This window comes from Sceloporus undulatus, chromosome 2 (assembly GCF_019175285.1).
Source record: "Sceloporus undulatus isolate JIND9_A2432 ecotype Alabama chromosome 2, SceUnd_v1.1, whole genome shotgun sequence".
Lineage (NCBI taxonomy): Eukaryota > Metazoa > Chordata > Lepidosauria > Squamata > Phrynosomatidae > Sceloporus > Sceloporus undulatus.
This window is the reverse complement of record NC_056523.1, coordinates 321,118,750-321,140,661: the sequence shown is the minus strand read 5'-3', so window position 1 is coordinate 321,140,661 and position 21,912 is coordinate 321,118,750. Positions and strand designations below refer to the sequence as shown.

The following is a 21,912-nucleotide window of genomic DNA, read 5'->3' as shown; positions in this document are numbered from 1 at the left end:
GTACACTACCGTTTTACTGATGACAAGATAAAAACATATCACGCAAATACCATTTTTGGAAGGGGGGCTTGGGTGCACAAACTATGACAGCTAGGTGCTACAGGGGATGGAAAGGAACATATGCTTTTCCTCATCCCCCCTACTCCCACTCTCCCTTTAGGAGTTCTGGTGGAAGAGTTCTATAAAGTGTTATAGCTACAACCCCTTTGCCAAAACACCAGGGACAGGGTGAGCATGTCTTAGCAGTAAGACAAAAGGAGAGAAAATTCAAACATGCATATTGTGTATCAGATAATACCTGGCTATATATCTGCTTAATTTATCTGACAGTACTGACCTCTACAGGCCTAAATATCAACAGTGAATCCAGAAACAAGTAAGTGCTCCAATTTGAGTATTTGCAAAGCTTTTTGTTTCCAAACTATACCGGGAAGTGCCAAACAGTTATAATAATGTATTTCATTACAAATAAAATTAAAATAATGTATTTCAACATCAATGTTAAAATTAAAATTTGGATTAATTCCAACTCAAGCTCTTGGAAAGTAAAAGAATAAACCTGGACCCCTTTTACTTCAATTCTGTAACAAAGTAAGAAAAAGCCCAGTATGTACAGGCTGTGCCTTTATATCTACAGCAATTTCTTCCTACCTGGAGTCTCCACTCTCTGATAATGGTAGGGATTTACACATACTTCATCCTTTTTAAGATTAAATGCATATTCACAGTTTTCAATTGCCTTAAGTTCATGATGACTGTGAAGGTCAGGCCAGCGCCACAAACGGCAGTAAATAACATGTGGTAATCCTTTGCGGTGAGATACTTGCAGACGGCCATCAAGAGACCTAAGGGAAGGAAAAATATTCCAAGATAGTCAGAGAGGTTTACAGGTACAACGACATAAGCTGAGATCACCAGACCCACTTTGTTTATAGAAGCCTCCCTCCACCCCAATAATAATAATAATAACAACAACAACAACAATATGAGAGAGAAAGGGAGAAGTATCATTTATCTTCTTCCCAAATAAGAAGAGATAGTATTATCATTAAAGCATATACTACTGTTACTTGCACTTGAATGAAAGAGTCCCTGTGTGACATGGTACATTAGACCACTGAAGATCGAACCAAACAGAACATAACATCTAAGTTTGCTCACCATTAATACTAACTCTACACTAAAAGAGATAATGTTATTGTTTTAAGAACATCTGTCATACAAGACTGCACATAAGGTTACAGCAGTCAGATAACCACGCAATTCACACCAGCTTACAACATGAAGCCTGCATCAGACACGCATCATCATGCTTGCTTGTGGTATCATGATCAGTTTGCATTCTTGTGCCCCTGGCTGCTACCAGTTGAAAAGTTTTGCTAGTTTTAAGATAGACTGCCTAGATCTACACAAATGCAGATGGGTTTGTGACTCATGGAATGGAAAAGACAAGGCATCGGTACACAATGCAAGTAAAGGGTGACATGGGAAAAAAACATCAAAACCTTAGAGAAGTTGTTTTTCTAACTCTTTGAAATCACATATCTAAACCAGCTATTCTGAAAAAATAAACCAGTAAAAACAGTGTGCAAACTCTTATAAACACACACTTGAAAAGAGAGATTTAATGTAGTCAAATCCTGTTAAACAAATACCAGACCAAGTGGGCTGCATCTCCCCCCCCTCCCCCCCCCCCCCCACAATTCCCCTTATTTACAGCACTAATGTGGAGAGAAGGTTTTTCCAAAGATAGAATGTCACTGGTCGAGACATTGGCAGAGAATACTTAAGGCAAAATTAGTTTTAAAACACTTTGCTCACTAGAAGCATTTCTGCTAAGACAGACCCTCGAAAGCCAAACCCACCCACAAGATCTCTACAACGAGACACAGGGCAGAATATTCACCTGGTTTGTTCAGAGAAGCTGTATAGGCCTGTTGTATCCCACTGATCTATCGTATTTGGTGTACTCAGTCCCCAAATTTCAGAGCAAGTGCTGTGTATAAATTGAAAAAACAAAAACAAAAAAGTTGATGTGAATATGGAAGCATGGTTATTCAAACTACCATGATGTAAAGACATGGGGGAAATGTACAGAAAACTTCCTTTCACATAGAAGATATTGCTTTTTGAAAAATACAAGTATCAAATGCTATATTTTCTATATGAAGGAGGCCAATAAAATGGAACATGTGATTCAAGGTAAAATGATGTTTGCAAAAAGGTGAATAAGTCTGCTGGATTTAAGCAATCGGCATATTTGTAATATACCTTAAAACAGGCAAAACCTCCTCAAGCTGGCAGAACACAATAGTATCTAGCTTCAGGGAATATCTTTGCAAGCATGCAGAAAGTCACAGATTAAAGCCATTACACATCAACAAATTGTTAGAACAACATTCAGTAACCACAAGGGATGTAGATCTATTACTAGCACAAATAGACAAACTTTGTCTTCTCTATCACTGGGAAGCCTTTCTTACAACCTCTATTGTGTTCAATCCCACATGAGAGAAAGGATACTTCCAGGTCTGCTGTTGACAAGTATGGAAAAAATGACTGAAATCCAACAGAAGTCAAGCATCTCTGTTTAGGTTACAAGAAATGCTATCTAGTAACTTAAATACTTTCCTTTAAGCTGCCAACAACAGACAACTATCTGATGGAAGACTCAGCATCCAATGCCATCAATCTGACAACATCATTAAAGCATATCTAATCCATATCAGTGGCAGAAAACCTACATTGCAACCTTCATAGGACAGTATCATTCATCATATATTTGTGTGTTTTGTACTCATGAGGTGGCTGCTGAGCTTCAGCTTTTCAGCTAGCTGGGTGAATCATTGGACAATTAAGCAACAACTGGATGCATGTGGAAAGCGCCCTGAGATCAACACATCTTTGTAATTTCTTTGCAAAGACCTCCAATAGCATTCAAACCTGCCAGTACTTACCAACCAGTGATCTGATGAAAGCTGGAGTTTAATCCATTTTGTGTTGCCTCACCCACTGGCACTAACAATCAATTTCAGTTTTTCCATATAAATATTATGAACCAATACAGCCAAGCTATTTACAAGTTTAGTGGCAGAAAGTGAACACTATTTGTCTTGAATTTCCTCAGTCCAGCAGGTGACAAACAGCTGGTCATCAGATCCTTTTTGTCCTGCTGTTTTCAAATTAGCTTTGCAAATACAGTACATCCAGAGAGAATATTAACTGAAATGCATGTGTATATAATAGTAGCCCAGTGATGCTTATTACTTTTCAAGCACCTTTGCTCCAGGAACTAGTGACAAGGCTACCTGTCACTAGTTTGTATCCCCACAGAGCTAACAGGCAACAGGTCCCCAATCTCCCCACCACAAAGTTGCTTTGAAACTAAAGCAAGATGGCAAGACACAAGAGCCAAAAAGGGGGGGGGGGGAATTCCTCTACATATAGCATTTACCAAATTTCAATCCTCCTGATATTTTGGAATCCAATCCCAGAATTCCTAATTGTTGGCCCAAATGGCTAGGTTTCTGGGAATTAAAGGCCAAAACACCTGGATGACCAAAGTTTGGGAAATATTGATATAGGCTAGAAGTAAAGGTCTTGTAGCCAATCCCTATGCTACAGCTTACCCTTGTGTGTGAACCAGAACAGCAGTGAGAAACTGTCTTTTCAAAAAAGTCTTCAGCTCACCAAATGATAACAGACTTCTGCAAAGTACTAAACTTTGGAGCTATAAATGGCTTCCCAATTGCTCACTCTGCTCATCTACACTCTTACAGACTTTTAGGAAAACCCCTGGAAGTAAAAGGAAGCCATTCCATTTTATTTCTGCATTGAATTAATATTCTGCATTTCATTAAATTTACTTTCTGGGAAGTCTTAAACTCAGACCACAACAGTCTCTTGAGTAGCTTCAAGGCTGAAAAACCATTTCTCCCTTTGGAAGAAGCTCGAATATTTAAAACATTGCTTCATGTTTGGCACTAGTTGCAGCCTCTACAAACGGAAGGTTTTCAAAATTAGTACCTGTTAAGGTTGACCACCATTTCCTATTAAGTCAGTAACAGCTTACAGAAAGTCTACCCACCTTCTCCCCATTGCATTTAGAAAACACAGGACCTTCAGATACCAGAAGTCATTATGTTCTGTTATTCTGATGCTGATCTATTAGTTGAGAATTTAAAATTGAAGTAACACAAGCTCTTTGCCAAAACCACAACTTAGCCCAAATGTTCATGTTTTCAAAATAGTTGCTGAGTGTCTCTCGTAAGCTATTTGATACAGGGACATAGAATTAAGACATACTGATTCATAAAAGGAAGGACATCTTCTGCAAGACAGTGTTTTGAGAAACTTGTACAGACTTAAGTATGTAATCTTATATACATGGCAGGGTGAGAAAGTCTGTATGTCAACTCATTCTGAGGAAACCTTGAAAATAGCTTGTTGTCTGTGTTTCAAAGAAACTCTGGTATTGTCAATGATTCATTCACTTTCCATAACAGAAGGAGGACTTCATATGGATGGATGGCTCCTATTTAGCCTGATAAGCAGGATAAACTAATCAGATTTGTCCACAGTGCCTCCTACTGAGGGAAAGCAGCTCAGAGCAAACCAGTCTCAAGTCATAGCTGAAGAAAAGGAGTCCAAACAGTATACAGAACAAGCACAGAACTCCCAATGAATGGTGAAGAACAAATAACCTAAAAACTTCTCCATCCAACAGCACAAGGGAAGGACCATACAACTGATGACTCTTCTCCTTTCCCTTCCTCTCCAGAAAATGAATATATCCTAGTAACTAGCAGTATTTCTTACTCTTTTAGTGGAGAATATCCTATGGATAGGACATATATCACATTCTTCCATCTGACAAGAATAACATCATTTCACTAGCAAGCCATCTGTTGGAGCACTCTTTGTCTTAAAGAGATATTGGCCAAGGCAATAGTCTCGAAGTTATGCCTCACAAAGGAAGGCACCCATTTCCAAAAAGATGCTCCAGTTACCAGCCAACAAGGCCCTTGTTCCAAAGACTTGCAGTGGGATGGGAGGGTTAAGCCATCAATTTCATTTTAAAAGTGAACTATAGGCTTTAATCCCTCTTGCCAAAATTGCTCTGAAAACTTGGGGAAGAGTGAAAAAGAATGAAACAAGTATTTTATGTATCAGAAATATATCTTGATGGTCCTACATACACAGCTCTCAAAATCACTCTAGGGTAATAATACGTCTGTGGTGTACTATTCTTCTCCCAAAAGGGTTTTTTTTAAAAAAATCTTGAGAATAATAATGCATCCCAGGATAATATAACTACATCTGGATAGACAAAATTTGGTTTGGATCCTGCCGACAGAACCCTAAGCTTAAAAACACTGTGGGCCAAAGAAATTACAGTGGACCCTTGTTATCCTCTGGGATTTGGTTCCAGGACCACCACCCCTCCCATGAATAATAAAATCTGTGAATGCTCAAGTCCTGTTAAATACAATGGCATATTAAAATGGTGTCCCTTACATAAAATGGAAAATCAAGGTTTGCTATTTGGAATTTATACTTTTTTGGAATATTTTGAAGCCGTGGATGCTTGAATCTGTGGATAAAAAAATCCATGGATAAGGAGGGCCATCTGTACTGTCAAAAATAGGCCTGTTTGTGGCAAATGCCTGAAAAATGCCAAACTTTCAAAAGGCAATTTTGAATACAATAATGTATTTCAGTAAAAAATAAAATTAAAATAATGTATTTCAACAAAGTCTACAGAGTCCTATACCAATCCCAAGAAAGATATCTATGGACCATGGGAGGTTTTAGTAGGGAGGCTCTGCTAAGAAACATTTGGACATGTGGATATAAAAGCATTCTTCACAGTGTTCCCAGACTGCACTGCTGAAATGGCAGATATTTGTGAATTCATTTCTGATTCATCCTGCAGAAAGGTAAGAAATTAATGAACTGTACAGGTATACCTCAGTTAACAAAGTAAATGTGTTCCAGGACATTATTTCTATGACAGAAAATTTGATACCAGAGGAAGGAAATAATATGGAAAGAAGAGGGATGGGTTCCTGTACCACAAAGAGAAGAATTTAACATATTTCAGCAACTTTTTATTCAAAACAAACAATATGCACATGTGAAACTAAATAACTCAGTCAGGTAAGCCTTGTGTAATTAAAAACATTTTGAATCTTCTAGGAGAGAACTTGTACGACAGGCTTATCTGTTTTCCCTTTTCCTTCTATACTGATGTGTGTGCATGCTCAGTAAAGAATGCTGGAGGAACCTGCTGTTTAGCTTGCCAGTTGTAAGCAGGGGCACACAGTTACAGTAGGATCAGTTAGAGTAGGATTTCCTTCTTTTCCAGCTCAAGCTTTATTGCTTTGTTTGCTGCAGACACGTTTCCAGCCAGCTAGAGGATGAGAAGGAAGAAGGATCTGGGCAGTTGTAAAAAGGCATTTTACCATCAGTTGCTTTGTTATGTCTGTATTAAAATAAATAAATAAAAGGATTCAATGTGTTGAACTGTTATGGTAGGAGTGACTGCTTCCTCACTTTCTCTGAAAAAGCAGATAGTTGCCCTGTGAAAGCACTGATATGGTTAAGCAGTGTAGCAGTGTATAAATTGAGATTACACATATTTTGTGTCTGTATGGCACCTAGTAGTAAGATAGCTACACTGATGCTTCTGCTGAAAGGATTTTGCAAATAAAGTGACAAGATGAAAGCTAGAAACTAACATGCATGAAGAGTGCAAGTACAATTCAGTCATTGATAAACCAATTCTCTACTGAGACAGTAACTGTGATCATTCAAAGGGATCAGTCTATCAGTTCCTATTGTGAAGATAGTGCTGCATGAGAGACCCATACATACAGATACTGAGAAAATCTGTGTAGGATGTGGTTATCTGTTGGAGCTTACTGGAAAGAAAATCAACACCAGAACCTGACTCAAACACTAGAAACTCTCATGTCATTAACTGGACTGGTGCTCAGGTAAGACAGGTCATACAGAAACATCAGTTCAGAGGGCTGGAAGATATGCCTCAAAAGAGTCAATGCCCACTGTCAAGACACTTGCCTAAAACTAGGTCAGGATGGCCACCTAGCCAGCCCACCATGAGGCAAAGACCTTTTTATTTAAACAGCATTTTGGCAATGGGCCGGTTGTGCAGAAAGGGCTTTAGTGTGGTTTGGGCATGCACACCATACTTTTATCCTCATGCATTATGTTTTTCTTCTTCAGGTCTGAGAGGTAGTGATCAGGCAGGCGCAGCTCCACCAGGGATAGCCTGAAGGAAGAGGCTCCTCCCTCCTTAACTGTCATCTATCGGCCTGAGAGGGAGTGATCAGGCAGACACAGATCCATTAGGGCTAGCCTGAAGGAATAGGCTCCTCCCTCCTTAACTGTCATCTTCTGGCCCGAGAGGGAGTGATCAGGCAGACCCAGCTCCACCAGGGCTAGCCTAAAGGAAGAGGCTCCTCCCTCTTTAACTGTCATCTTCTGGCCTCCTATTCCCCTCCAGCTATGCCCTGACTGTGTGGGGGAGAGGCTTGCATACCCTAATGAAGTTGTGAGCTATGCTGGCGGTGGTATAATAGCCACCGGTAGGGCCTCCCATGCCAGACAGGTCACAACCGAAGAGTCTGACCAAGAGCACCAAAGGGCAGGATGGGCTCTCTAGCCTTATGGCAACCATCCTAGGAGAAGGAAAACTAATCCCAAACCCGGGTAGATGGTGCTCATCTAACCCTGTAAGGTCAACCATCTAAGAGAAGGAAACTCTAATCAAACCTACGACCCAAGGACCTCGCTGCCACTGTCCATGCTTGTCAAGGCCTCAGCAGTCAAACCTCTGGTTTAAAGGGTGAGGCCAGTTCTGTGCACGCTGTGCTCCGCCAGAAAAATCCATTACACAGGCTCGAAGGATACATCCAACATCATGAATGCGCTTGTAGAAAGCATGGATGAGTCCTTCCTGAATCTTCATTTGCGAAGTAAAGCCAAGAAGAGAAGAATGTTTTTCAATGTTGTTACACTGTTTTAAATTAGTGATGTGCTAGTACCATAATTTGTTTTTTTTTAAAAAAACTTTACTATAATCAATACCTTTTGTTACAGTCCACCTTCCTTATGTCAGACTTGCCACCCATAGATTTAAACACCCCCCCCCCGTTGATGGCAAACCCCCATTCTTGTTAATGGTGGTGTGTGCATATGACTGCGCTAGTGGGTGTGGGTGCACTGTGCCACCATTAAAATGAATGGGGCTTGAGCATGCGTGGATTTTTGTATTGGGGAGGTCTGGAACAGATTCTACACAAATATGGAGGTCTGACTGTATTTTGTTCAATCTATGCTGTTAACCACACTGGAAGAAAGGCAAGCTATAAATAAAATAAATAACTATTGCCCCGAGGGGGGGGGGTTACCTGACAAAGGTAAACATTGAGAGAGAAAACTATACATAATCTGTGACACAGCATCTTTTGAGGAATATAAATGACAGATTTATCTAGTTACTCATCTGTCCTTTTTAAGCAAGATAATGTAGTGAGTAGCGGCAGCACAATTCCAGATGCTTTTGGAGGAAGCACATTATCCAGGCCAGGGTTTTGTAGCAAACTGGCTGTAGTCACCCTGACAGATAACCTTCCTTTAGGAAAGAGACATGCCGAGTGCAATACAGTTGGATATTCTTTGTTTTCTCAGTGGTTTTCACTATGGTATCTTATTGGACTGATTCTGTGGGTCTCATATTAGCAGCATAGTGATATGTGATTCTGCTCCCACCTTCAGGGTCAGTTTCAGATATCAGTATCAGGGGAGTTTTGCTCAATTCTGTGGCATTTGAGCTAAGGCAAAGCTCTATCTTATCCCCTACACCAGGGGTAGGCAACCTGCGGCCCGCGGGCCGGATGTGGCCCGGCGAGGCCTTGGGACCAGCCCCAGCCCGGTCCTGCCGCCGATTGCTGCTGGGGCCTTTGGCCTCTCGCGCGCAGGGTCAATTGTCTATAGAAGCCTCAGAAACATGCATTTATATTAACATTTTTTAAAAAATCAGCAAATTTTTTCACGTGTCCTCTACTTTTTTAAAAAAAAAGGATCCACCATTTGAAAATTTTGTCCTACATTTGTCCCGGTTTATTTATGTATTTAAATTTTTTTAAAATTGTTTAATTATTTATTTTTTGGCTTCGGCCCCCCAGTTGTCTGAGGGACAGCAACCTGGCCCCCGGCTCAAAAAGGTTGCCTACCCCTGCCCTACACTTTTTAACATTTCATGAAACTGATACATGGGAATATGAAAACACTGATGACACCCTATTCTCTCTCTCTCTCTGTTTGTAATCTGTATTAGGTAAGGATATGCAGATGCTGAAGTGTTTTCTGATTGTCAGTAATGGACTGGATGAATGACAATAAACTGTCAGTGGCTCTTGTTCCTGGTCTGTTTTAGGTGGGACTGCATTGAACTTCAAATAGGTGTATTGCACAGCAATTACACCTTGATCCAGGACTGCCACTTGAAATTCAGACAGCCTCAGTGCCTGGAGGACTTTTTAAAAGCCTCAGTTGGTTCACCGCCAATAATCATTCCTGTGTAAGCATACTCTGGCAGTACTGGTTCAAGTTCTGTAGCTTCCTGACTGGATTAACTGTAATATGTTACAGTGTTCCTTTAACAGAAATGTCAGATAGTGCCCAATATGACAGCCAGAACTGTAACTGGTATAGCCAGGAGAATCATACTGCACCGTTCTGAAGAAGCTGCATTGCCTTTATTCAATTTTGAGCACAATAAAAGATGGTGGTTGCACAGTGTTAATACCCTAAATGGCTTGGGACTCAAACAGCTGTGGGAGCATCTCCATCCATGTCAGGCTGCCCATGACTTATTTTAAGAGGCTACTCTCCAAAAGCTTTGGTATACTCTGTATCAACAAGGGAGGCTTCTTGACCCCAACCATGAATACTATTCTCTACAGCCATACAACTTTTATGGGAAACAGAATACAATGCTGTCTACAAAAGTTTAAGTATTAAAGTAGTAAATAAATTATTAGATACTTTAGGTAAAGGATAATATACATTGGGCCCTTGGTATCTGTTGAGGTTTGGTTCCTGGACCCTCTATGGATACCAAAATCTGTGAGCGCTCAAGTCCCATTAAATACAGTGGCTTAGTAAAATTGTATCTCTTCTCTAAAATGGCAAAACCAAGGTTTTGTTTTTGAATTTATATTTGTTAAATATTTTCAAGCCATAGATGGTTGAATCTGTGGATCAAGAATCCATGGATACTGAGGCTCAACTGTACTTGAAAACTGCATATTCAGCTATGGGGTTGAGGCATCTGGGGAAAGAGGTCTATGGTCAGATTATATGAACAAAATGTGCATAGAGAAAGTAAGTGATTTTGGTGCAAAATGATACTGAGGCATAATCAGAACCAAAGTCCAAAATATCTCTGGGTAAAACGTATTAAATTCACCCAGATTCACTTTTAGAGGGATAGCAATGTAAGCATCACAAGGAGGAGGAGGAAGCTGCAGGAGGGCAATTCTCTCAATTGAAAGAAAAGGATAAGCTCCCATCTATTTTCAATTGTACCAACCAAAATATACAAAAACTTATTAGAAGGAGCAGTTTATTCAAGAGCTTGCATAAAATGGAGACTACTTTTAAACTTCACTGCTCTTGAAGTGTGGATGCAGCCGCTATCACCAAGCAAGTATTACTTCACCACTGATTTCTCTAGACATCTGTAGAGGTGAAAGGTCAGTATAGCCAATACAATCTGTGAAGACAAGAGATGCTATGAAGCACAGTTTGACAAGCAGTAATGATCTGCATTAGTTAGTGAGATAAGAACTGGAATCCAATTGATGCACTACACTTATGTAACTTCTGTTACAATTTTATCTAGGTTAGACAGAACCAGAAAGGAAGGAAGGCAGATTCTTCATTGTCTGGAAAAGAAGGCTGAGGACTCCAAGCAGTCTATTTCTTCAGTGTCAGCATTGGGGAGGGGGTGGCCTTGAAGTAAAAAGCACACTGGGTTTTCAAAATTTCCATGGGATATGGAATTTTGCAAGCCACCATTGTCAGTGTCTAACTTTTAATTCCAGGGACCTCCTCTCCTTAGACTGGCATTTGACAAAACAGCTACTTTGAACAGGCAGCTTTCCCCCTCCCCCAGATGACCATCACAAAGAACTGGGCTTCCTTTCTTAACAGTAACCACGCAGCTTTTTTCTCCTCACTGCCATCATGCTGCCACTGCAACTTAGAATGGAATACTTAACAGCAGTATAAGAACACAGCAGACCTAGGACATAGGTAACTGATGATTTAATGGAGTGCAAAGAAAAACCACTTGCCATTTCAATGGCAGATTTACTCACTTGTTAGCACCTGCCCTAGCCTCCTTTGATCAACAGGAAAAAATATTCCATGACATTATTCTATCACACTTCTTCCTTCAGGCAGATACTGAATGTTGTGACCACTTTTGAGTTTACATTATACAATGGTCCCTTGATATCCGCTGCAATTTGATTCCAGGACCACCTCCACCCCATCACTCTGTGGATACCAAAATCCATGGATGCTCAAGCACCATTAAATACAATGGCACAGTAAGATGGTGTCCCCTGTATAAAATGGCCAAATCAAGGTTTCCTTTTTAGAATTTATATTTTTAAAATATTTCCAAACCACCGACGCCTGAATCCGTGGAGAAAAAAATCCATGGATATGGAGGGCTGACTGTTATCACATGCACAAACATTCTAACTAGTTTATCCAAGTATGAAAAATATAATTTCACTCCTACTCAGCAAATCAGAAGTCAGCAGCTTCCACAGTGATAATAAGAAGCCATGTCATGTTATTATAATCTAGAGACTTCTCTCTCAACCTTTTCACCCTAGGGAAGCCTTGAAATAATGTTCAGGTCTCAGGGAATCCCTGCATAAAAATTATAACACACGCACGCGCATGCACACACACACACACACACACACACACACGGGTTTTTCAGTCATGACCTCTTATGCAACCTCTAGCAATCTCTTGTAGAACACCACAGTTCCAGTGTACTCTGGTTGAGAAAGCCTGGTCTAGAGGCTTTTAAGCTCAGTTTACAAAGGCCAGGTCCTCAATCTCGTTTGGAACTCTTTACTTTCATTTTGGCCTTGCTCTCTAGAGTAAAACTCCTCACTGTCACTCCATGAATTCACACATGGCTGTTCTTCTACTGCGTATAATATCATGTAGTGATACACTCATCTGAAACAGACACAACTGTTTAAATCTTGAAGGGGAAGATTAAGCACTCTAGTCTCAAGTGTTATATGTACAGAGGTGGGCAACTACCATTGTTTAGGCAGCCACACTGCCCTCCATGGGCCATGAAGCCCCATTCAACTGTGTCCTTCTATTTTAAATTTTAAAAGAAATTTTAAAGGGTATGACAGATCTTGCTAAATATTTGGTTCCCTGGGCCACTTCAGTCCCAGAACAGACCTTTTTAAAAAGTGAATTGGAAGTCAAATTCCAAATCATTTTTTGTTTTAAGAGAGTCTAAAATGGCTGGAATGGGGGCAAGAATGTTACAAATTGCTCTCCATGTCCTCTAAGCAACATAAGGAGGGTGCCGAGAGGCCCTGGTGCACTTTCCCTACCCCTACAGTAAAACATCAATAGGAGATATTTGTAGATCTAGATTTCTCACCAAACTAAAACAGAGAGGAACAGAATTGCCACATCCATTTTGTATCTTAGCCTCAAAACAAAGAGTCCTTTGGTACTTCAAGACGAACACATTTCATCTTTGTGTGGTCTGCTTTGTAAATTTAAAACACATTGGTAGACTACTGGAATTCTAATAAAATAGTAGACAGAGAAAGAACCAAACAGAAAGCCTGGAGTAAAGGAAGCTAGCTGACTAGAAGTGAGTGTTTCTCAGATTGGTTCTTCTAGCCCAGAGCTTTCAGGTTGAAGAATACGAGGTTTCTCCATACATAATGCAGCCTCTTGAATCCTTTTTAGGAGAGATTGATTTTTATGCACAACCATGGAAGGATCTCTTGAGTATTGGGCAGCTAAATTCTAAAATCTGAGGCCTTCCATGCTACTAGTACTAAAAAGCATTTTGGATTGCATCCAAATTCATGTTTCTTGCAATGAATTATTATTCCTCCTCCTTGAGGGATCCTCCAGCTCTGGGGGTACAGAGAGTGAAGAAAAGAACAGGAATTCCATTCATGCAGCTCTGGATTGAGTCTGCAATGAAATTAGTTAATTCAGCTGCGAGCAATAAAATTACAGGATGATCTTTTACAAAAGATCATTTTAAACACCAATTTCTTTGTGGTGTTTAAAACAGTAAAGCTAGCTCAAGCCTCTTTATCAAAATGTACTAATAACAGATAAAACTGTCATCCTGAAAGTTTCTTTTACTACTGGCTGGACCCTGAAGTCCTTTGCTATATTTTCAGTAAATGCTTATTTGCAAGTAGATTCAATCAAAGAACAATGGTAATGGCAACAGTCTAACTTGAAGCAGTTGTTGATATCCCTACCTATGTAATTATTTAGAAAGCTTGCCATTTAGAGTCCGAAGAAGCTCTACACTTAGTCTCTGTTCTCAATTACCGATCCTGTAATGTGTTTTTGCCTTTTCCAACATTAAGAACAATCATTTTGTTCAGATACTAGTAGATATGTAAATATTTTCCCTCAATATGTTACCTTATACAAAGATATTACTCTCTATACCATATGTGTGAACTGAACATTCAAGTGATTAGTACAGCAGTCAGAATCTACAATTGTATGACAACTCCTACTAGGTTAAATCAGTCAAGTAGTCATATTAATAAACTTATTAAAACTTGTGACAGACTAAAATGGTGCCAATTCATAGTTTGCAGATTTAATAAAATTTGTTAAAACAGTGATAAACGTAAGCATGCTTCTTGCACCATAAGGCCTATTACAAAATGCCTCTATCACCTAAAAATGAAAGCATGTTTTTTGCATCAGAACGTGTCATGGAGATTTGAAGGCCATGATATTAAGTGTTTAAAATAAAATATTATAAAGGCAAATGAGATTGCTAGCAATGAGTTGGCTGTTATTATTTTAGCTGATGTGTTCCAATAACCAATATCATCATGTATCTCTTGATCCAACTGCCAAAATGTTTTCAAGTGCTTTGGCAATTCATTCCATAAGGCTCCAAATTATCTCCAGCCTTTGAAGAGGTAGGGTCTACATCTGCACACACTTCATCGGGCAAAACAGAGCCCATCAGTCAATAAAGATGTTTTATCCCAAACTCAGTAACATTTTCCTTTTCAGTACTTTCTTGAAACAAACAAACAAAAAAATAACACCTAGAACCGTAGTTCTCAACCTTTAGTTCTCCATTTGTTTTGGATTTCATCTCCCAAAAGCCCCAGCCAACTTGCCCAACGATCAGGAATTATGGGAGCTAAAGCCCAAACCATTTGGAGGACTAAGAGGGTGTACCAACTAGTATCTTTGGCTGGCTTGGGGGTGGAGTGGGGGTGTGGCATCTACACAATGCACGCCCCAATGCCGCCCTCAGGTCAGTGTGATGCCACACACTACATCATATGGACGGCATCATGGCACTCCTCTGGCGCTGTGTCCAGATGACAGAGCGCCAAAGGAGTGCCAAAAAGCCATGGCACTGGCGGCTATGGTGCCCTTTCCGCAGCATAGAAAGCAGACGCCTTTTGCGGCTCCCTTTTGCACCACGGAAAGGTGAGATCAGGGTTGCGGCATGCAATTGCCACTACCTCGATCTGGCCCTAAAAGGGGTTGCTGCAGGCTGCCCCTTTGGGCAGTCTGTACAGCACCCAAGATTTGAGAACCACTGACCTAGAATAGAAAACATCTTCCTGGTGGACTAAATTTGGCTGCAAGTATAATTGTTGTTTCCTTTTAAAAGTACCTCTCCAATCGTGGCAATTACTTATTAATTCTTCAACTCCCTTTCACCAATATTGTATGTGGTTCAATTTTACTTCGTAATGTCAAGGAATTGCTGTAGCCAGATTTTATGGTGTGGCAGGAGAAAGGTAAAGAATTGGCAGTAATGTGACCCAAGGAACCTCCTTCCCCCAACTCCTCAGTGCTATGAGAAAACATGCAAGCAGATACTACAGCAATCTGAGGGACTGCACTCTGCAGTGGTGGCCCACAATCACTTCTTCTTCCCACACTTTCAATTGTATATACCAAATGAAATAGAGGGAATTCTACTCTGAAGAAGAGATGGAAAATGAGAAATTAATAATGGATTTTGAGGAGATCCTGCCCCTCGTCTGTTTGGGTTTCCCTTAGGGGAAAAGCCTGGGAGGGAGGGAGGAGGAGTGTGTGTGCACTCAGTTTTGACCTCACAAATAATCAAAATCATGAGTATCAAGTCTGCAAATGTGGAGGGCCAAGTGCAAAACCTAATTTTGAGAATGAGATTAAGTTGTAATTATAACATTCACCAATTAATAGAATTAAAATTTAAACAGACATCAGCACAACAAACATACCCTTTGCCATGCTCTCAAGTGAGTGGAAAGCAAACAATTATTATACTGAACAATGACTGTTAGAACTGGGCTAGGACTGAAAACATGTTCAGACACAAATCCAGATTATCTCTTTCAGATAAGAAACCAAAGATATTTTAATCAGGTTAGAGCCAGGTGACAAGCTCAAGCAATTTGTCCAGAATTCAGTTTGGTGGAATCTGTATTGTTAATACTGTAAATATAATCTAACACACACACACTTAACTTTACATAATTTAGAGACTTTTAAAATCTACTATTTCTGTCCCTTAGCATGGGGCCAAAAATTACAAATGGAGGTTTCCATTCAAGTATTACTTTTTAAAGCACAAACAGTGAATTACAACCTTGGAAGAAGACCTACTTTTTCAGTCAACAGTTTAAACCTTCACAGCAGATAGGTAGATTGCAAATTATTCACTGAGCAACACATGGCTTTGTAGTCCAAGTCTCAAAGCCATGGTTTAGATAAAACTGAGTGGTTCTTTGGAGATGGGTCATGCAGTCATCTTCTGTCTTTCATTAATGTGTTATTTTTTAAAAGAAGCAAATAACATAAAAAACAAGATTAACACTCTCAACTATAGTTGCAACATGATTCCAGAGTGTTAACAGGAGCAATAAACAAGGAGGAAGGCAATACAGAAAAACTTCATGGAAAAATGCATATTAGCCTGCAGCTTTATTATTGACTTTTATGTTTGAGTTGCCTGCTTGCAAAGGAATTAGACTAAGATCTCAAGCATGGAGATGTCAAACATATGGTCCAAAGACTATATCCAGTTTGCTCTACAGCATGGCCTTTGGGGATTGTGCCAAGTCCTTTTAAATAAGCAAGATCACTCTCATGTGTTAAATTATTCTTTTTAGACTGCAAGAAGATACCATCCCCACAGACTAATACTGATTTTCTTAAATTCAGAGTTGGGGGTTACTATTCTGCATCCCTAAGTTAGGGACAAACTCATTTAGGAATGGTAATGGTTCAATTCTGGCTATTAAAACAAAACCATGTTTCTGACTATCACTGCTGCTGCAACAAGCCTGCCATCTACTCCTTAAAAAGCCTCTTAGGGCAAGATTTGTCCTAAAACAGAAAATTCTTGCATCTTACAGGAACACTGGAAGTTGCTTTATATTGAGTGAGGTCATAGAGATATTTAGGGAATACTGCTGACATTGACCTATATGAACTCTTTAAGTTTTCAGGATGCTTTCCTAGCCCCACCTGGAGATGATGAGGACTGAATGTAGAACCATCTGCATACAATACATGTGATTTAATACTGAGTTACACCCTCTATGGCATCATACTTTGTTTTATCAATAATATATACCCCACCTTTTTATTTTGAAAGATGTTCAAAAATCCACAAAACAGGCTTATAATTCCTTATAATTTTAAATTCTTATGCCAATTTTTCAAGCAGCCTCTGTATGGTAAGAAATGTAAATGCTAACCACAGCCTTATTTAGTGCATACCACGTTGTACATTAAGAAAGGGCAGCAAACATTAAAAACAGATGGAACGGATCAGGCCATGATCCAAAATTCAAAATATCCTGGGGTCCAATTTCTTCTGAAGTCTTCTTATCTGTTTCCAGGGAATCCTCTGAACCTTTTAGATCTCCACAGAGAGAGAGTTGCCAGAAGAGGATTATACATTTCAAGACATGTATACATTTTACTTTTCATTTAGATAGAGGAACATCTGCCATATTGTTGTCCAGTCCTCCTGCTTTTGATCTATGCCATTTCTGAATATGTTAAAGTGATTGCAATACAGATCGCATACAAGCCTACTGCCATATACCATGAGAACTGTAATTTTGGCAGGTTATAGACCGCAATATAAGTATGCGACAAGCGCGTACTAGGGTTAGGAAGGGGCAGTGCTTCCGCAACCCCCCTAACCCTAGTACGCACTCTGCGTGCACAAAATGGCCGCCACCATCAATATGTCACGACCGCGCCGCCTCCAAACGAGGCAGCGCGGTTGTGACGTATTGAGGCTGCACCGCGGCGCATAGTGCGCCCTTTGCGCGACCCCGGAAGGAGCTCCGTTTCGGAGCTCCTTCCTGCTTTGCGTCGCTGGGCGCAGCCTTCAGATGGCTGCGCCCAGCGACGCAAGGGAGAAAGGGGCCAAGAAGCCCTTTCTCCTCCTCCTCGCCGCCGCGGGGTGTCCTTGGGGCTTGAAGCACCAAGGACACCCCTTTCCAGGCTGCGGGGAAGCGGTCTTTTGCCGCTTCCCCGCAGCCTGCAAAGCGGCGGATCAGGGCCTCAGAGGCTGCCGGTCTGGCAGCGGCGGCCCCGATACACCGGGGAAAGGGGCGGGTGCAGGCCGCCCCAAACGGGCGGTCTGTAACCCACCTTTATTCCTCTTCCTGCTTCTTATTCTTTACAGCCACAACGGAGAAACTATTTCCCTCCCAATATTGGACTGAAATTCTGAACAGCCCTAGCCAACATTGACAATGGAGAGGAATCACAGGAGTTCAGACCAACACTGGAGAATCACGTTTTCTCCACATGTGCTTTATAGAAAGAAAGCCAAAGGTTTTCTTGAACCTTTACGTAAAGGTATCTCACAGTACTGTCAAAGACCCTATTAAAAAGGGATCGACCTTTCCTGCATTAGGTGGGGGGAGAACACCCATTAAGAATGCTTAATGCCAACATGAAATATTTCATTTTGCAGAACCTAAGGAGCCTACCAGGTTCTGTAGGCTGTCAAAGAAAAGAATTAACAAAACCATCTCCGACTATTCCTTGCTTTAAAAAATCCTATGAAATAAATAGGGTCACCATGTGCAAACACAAAAACGCACATCCTCCACAACAATATTGAATATACATACAAATGATGTGTGCACCATAATAGCATGGGACCTTGCAACAATGCACAGAACATATCTCATGATTCCAGTTCATCGAGACCATTTAATTCCTCCCTCTACCCACTCTCCAGAGAGCCAGTATAGTTCTGGACTAAGAAAGACCAGGGTTTGAATCTCTGCTCAGCCATGGAAAGCCACTGGATGACCTTGGGTGAGTCACACTTCCTCAGCCACAGAGGAAGGCAACAGGAAACTTCTCTCTGAATAAATTTTGCCAAGAAACACCCAATGATAGGTTCACCTTAGGGTCTCCCTAAGTCAGAAATGACCTGAAAGCACGCAACACTCAATGAGCATTACTAACCTATGTGCTGTTTTCCTTGGCCTCCATAGGGGCTGTCTGGCGAGGCCAAATGAAATAGCCACACTCATGCTCAATTTCATCTACCTTAAAATCTTGACTTCTCCTTTGATATCTACAGACACCTCTTGCTTCTATTTCAGAGAACATTTTACAATAGCATCTCTTTGTGAATCAGGAACTGATAAAAAAAAGAGAGAGACTCTTTCAGCTTTTCATAGATTGGTATCTCTCTCGCTCTCCCCTTCCTCTACAGCCATTCTATTCTGTTCTCACCTCCCATTCAAGATTTCTTGCCACTATGTTCTTAATTCATAGTTTGGTATCTCTCCCACTCCCCAAACAATGGTTTTGAGCTTCTGTGAACCTTGAGGTCTACCCTGTGCATGTGGTACAATTCTGGCTGTATTAATCACAGGACGACTTAAACATTGATTAGTATGAGGAACAAATAAGGCACTATAACAAATGCTGCCATACAAATTGCAGGGGTCTAACTACTTTAGTCTTGAGCACAGGATAAACAAATCTGGATCACTTCCAGACATGCAAAAACATTGGCTTTCTCCACTGATATCTATGAAAAGATCTTTTTTCTATCCCAGGGGTCACTTAAAGATAGCCACTCAGCATAAATCAGGAAATGTAATAAACAATGTAATATTTTTCCAGCCATCTTTCATATGTGACATAAACTACTTACACTGAAATCTCATTTTTTCTAGCTGTAACACTAACAGCCCTCCCATTCTGGATATACAACCACAGTCTTGTAGCTACTCACAGCTTTTAATTGCTATGTCTAGCAGCTTAGTTTTCTAGGGGTGGACATTCTGGAAATTGAGGGCATTTAAGTCTTTCATGGTCTTGGGCGAGACACAACGACATACCCACACTTAGCTAGATTCCATTGCTCTTCTTTCTTATAAAAGCCCTTGACTTCCTTTTCATCCTATTATCTAAACAGCTAAGACAAAACTACTTTGAATTTGTAATCAAAGGAATAAAAAGGCTATGGTAGCATCTAACCAGTAACTGTCTACAAGATGGCAATAAAAGTAGTCATTTATCTTGTCCTTTCTCCCCCTGCTGCCCAAAATGTATACCTGCTTTGACTTTTTTTCAGCCTGTTCTAGAAATTACCTGAATTATACACTCTGGCCTCCCTAGACCTGCCTCTCACCATTTCTCTATGCCTACTCTACTCCCTTACTTGGCAAGCCACCACTCTAACTCAAACTTCTCTTTCTCTGTCTCAAGACAAGTCTCCACTGCTAGAGATATTTTATTCTTCCTATAGACATTTTATGATACAATAAAGCTGTTACCTCCTTACAATCTTTTGCAACTGAGTTAATTAATCCACTTTTTGTCAAAATATATGTGTACCATGTCTCTACAAGAGCTCTTGATATGTGTGTGTATAAGAGCATTTGGTAAAATCAAACAAATACCAACAGCTCTTTGAATTGTTACCATTTAGCTTTATTAGGTTTAAAGCTTATACTTCATAACCAACTACAGAGTGGGTTTTATTGTTAAAAAGTGGCTGGTGGCATTGTCAGTTTTATCACCAGCAAAGAGGGACTTAAAATCAATTTTCTCTCTGTGACTTGCTGTTAACTCACTCATCTAGTTTGCGGCTCTCAGTTTTAAATTTAATATTTTAAATTTCTGTGTACATTTTTTTTGTCCTGTTGCACTTATGCTGCTTGTGATTTCATGCACTGGTTCAAAATTTTGGATTCTTGGAATTAACAAGCCTGTTGGTATTTGTTGCCCAATCATTTTCTTGGCTGATCCTGCCCAGTAGGGAACTTCAAAACAAACAAGAAATCCTCAATCTGTGTTCCTTTTAGTACGCCATTTACACCCTGGCTTGCTGTTGCTTAATAAGCTAGAATAATTGGCCAGAATTTATTTTGGCTTAGTGTTCTTGCTTATTAGGACAGCAAAAAGCCAGAAATCCTGGCTAAAATGTAATGTCAAACAAACCACAAACATGGATTTGTTTTCACATTTCTCAGTGGCAGATGAAACCAACGAGACACTATTACATTTCTGACTATGAACAACTGGATACAATAATTACCAACCAGTCTCCAACACTGCATTTCTGGCCAAGGTACTGGAGCATGTGTTGACCTCCCACTGCATGGACCTAGATAAGATGGTGGCCACCCAACTACATGGATTCCTTAATGAGATTAATTATCTGGAGCTGGAACCATTTTAATCTGGCTTCAGATTGTAGTGGCAAACTTAGAAGATGGTAGTGGAAGACTTCTGTTCCAACTCTTTGTCACTGGCCTGTGAGGTCACGCAAGGTTCTGTTTTGACCCTCATACAATTCAATATATACTTGAAACCACTGGAAGAGGCTGTCCAAAAGTTTAGGGTTTGGTGTCATCAAGATACTAATGACACCTATCTCCATGTCTCCTTTCCACCTCCATCCAAGGAAACTGTTTCAGTTCTAAACGAGTGCTCATCAGCAGTAACAGACTAGAGTCAACAAACTGTGCACAAAAAGCAGAGTTGCTTCTGGTCAGTCAAAAGGTAAATCAGAGAATAGGGATTCAGCCTGCGCTGGACAGTGTTAGACTTCTCCTGAAGATGTAGGTTTGCAGTTATAATGTACTCCTGTGCTAAGCCCTGAACATGGGTGCTTGGGTTTCTGCAATGTCCATGAGTGCATTTGCATGGTTAAAACAAGTGTGCCAATCAGACCTGTTCCTTGGGATATCTGACTTGGCCATGGTGATACATGTCTTAGTTACATCTCGTCTGGATTACTAGAATACATTCAACATCAGGCTGCTTTTGAAGAGTATTCAGAAATGTCACCTGGCACAGCCATATTGTTAACCAGGGCTTGCTACAGAAAACACACAATTCCCTTGCTGGACCACCTCCACTGTTTTTTCAAGCACAAGTGTTTTTCAAGCACAACTGAAAGTGCTGATTATGATCAATAAAACATGATAAGGCTCAAGACCAAGCTACTTGAAGAATTTTGAAAGAATTTAGGTATTACCATAAATATGTCTTTTATAATAATAATAATAATAATAATAATAATAATAATAATAATAATAATAATAA

The 21,912-nt window shown here is 40.2% G+C and overlaps 1 protein-coding gene across 5 annotated transcripts in view; it reads right to left on the bottom strand.

Annotated features, from left to right (window-relative positions):
• SMAD2 (SMAD family member 2) overlaps positions 1–21,912 on the bottom strand; it is a 68,717-nt gene that overhangs the window by 15,185 nt on the left and 31,620 nt on the right. For 3 of the 5 annotated variants that reach the window (XM_042450063.1, XM_042450064.1, XM_042450065.1), the window contains exons 3-4: positions 1,907–1,996; positions 652–845 (exon numbers count right to left, since the gene is read on the bottom strand). In XM_042450063.1, coding sequence (XP_042305997.1) covers positions 652–845; positions 1,907–1,996 — 284 coding nt within the window. The remainder of the gene's footprint in view (positions 1–651; positions 846–1,906; positions 1,997–21,912) is intronic. The other 2 variants (XM_042450066.1, XM_042450067.1) reach the window with 1 other exon arrangement.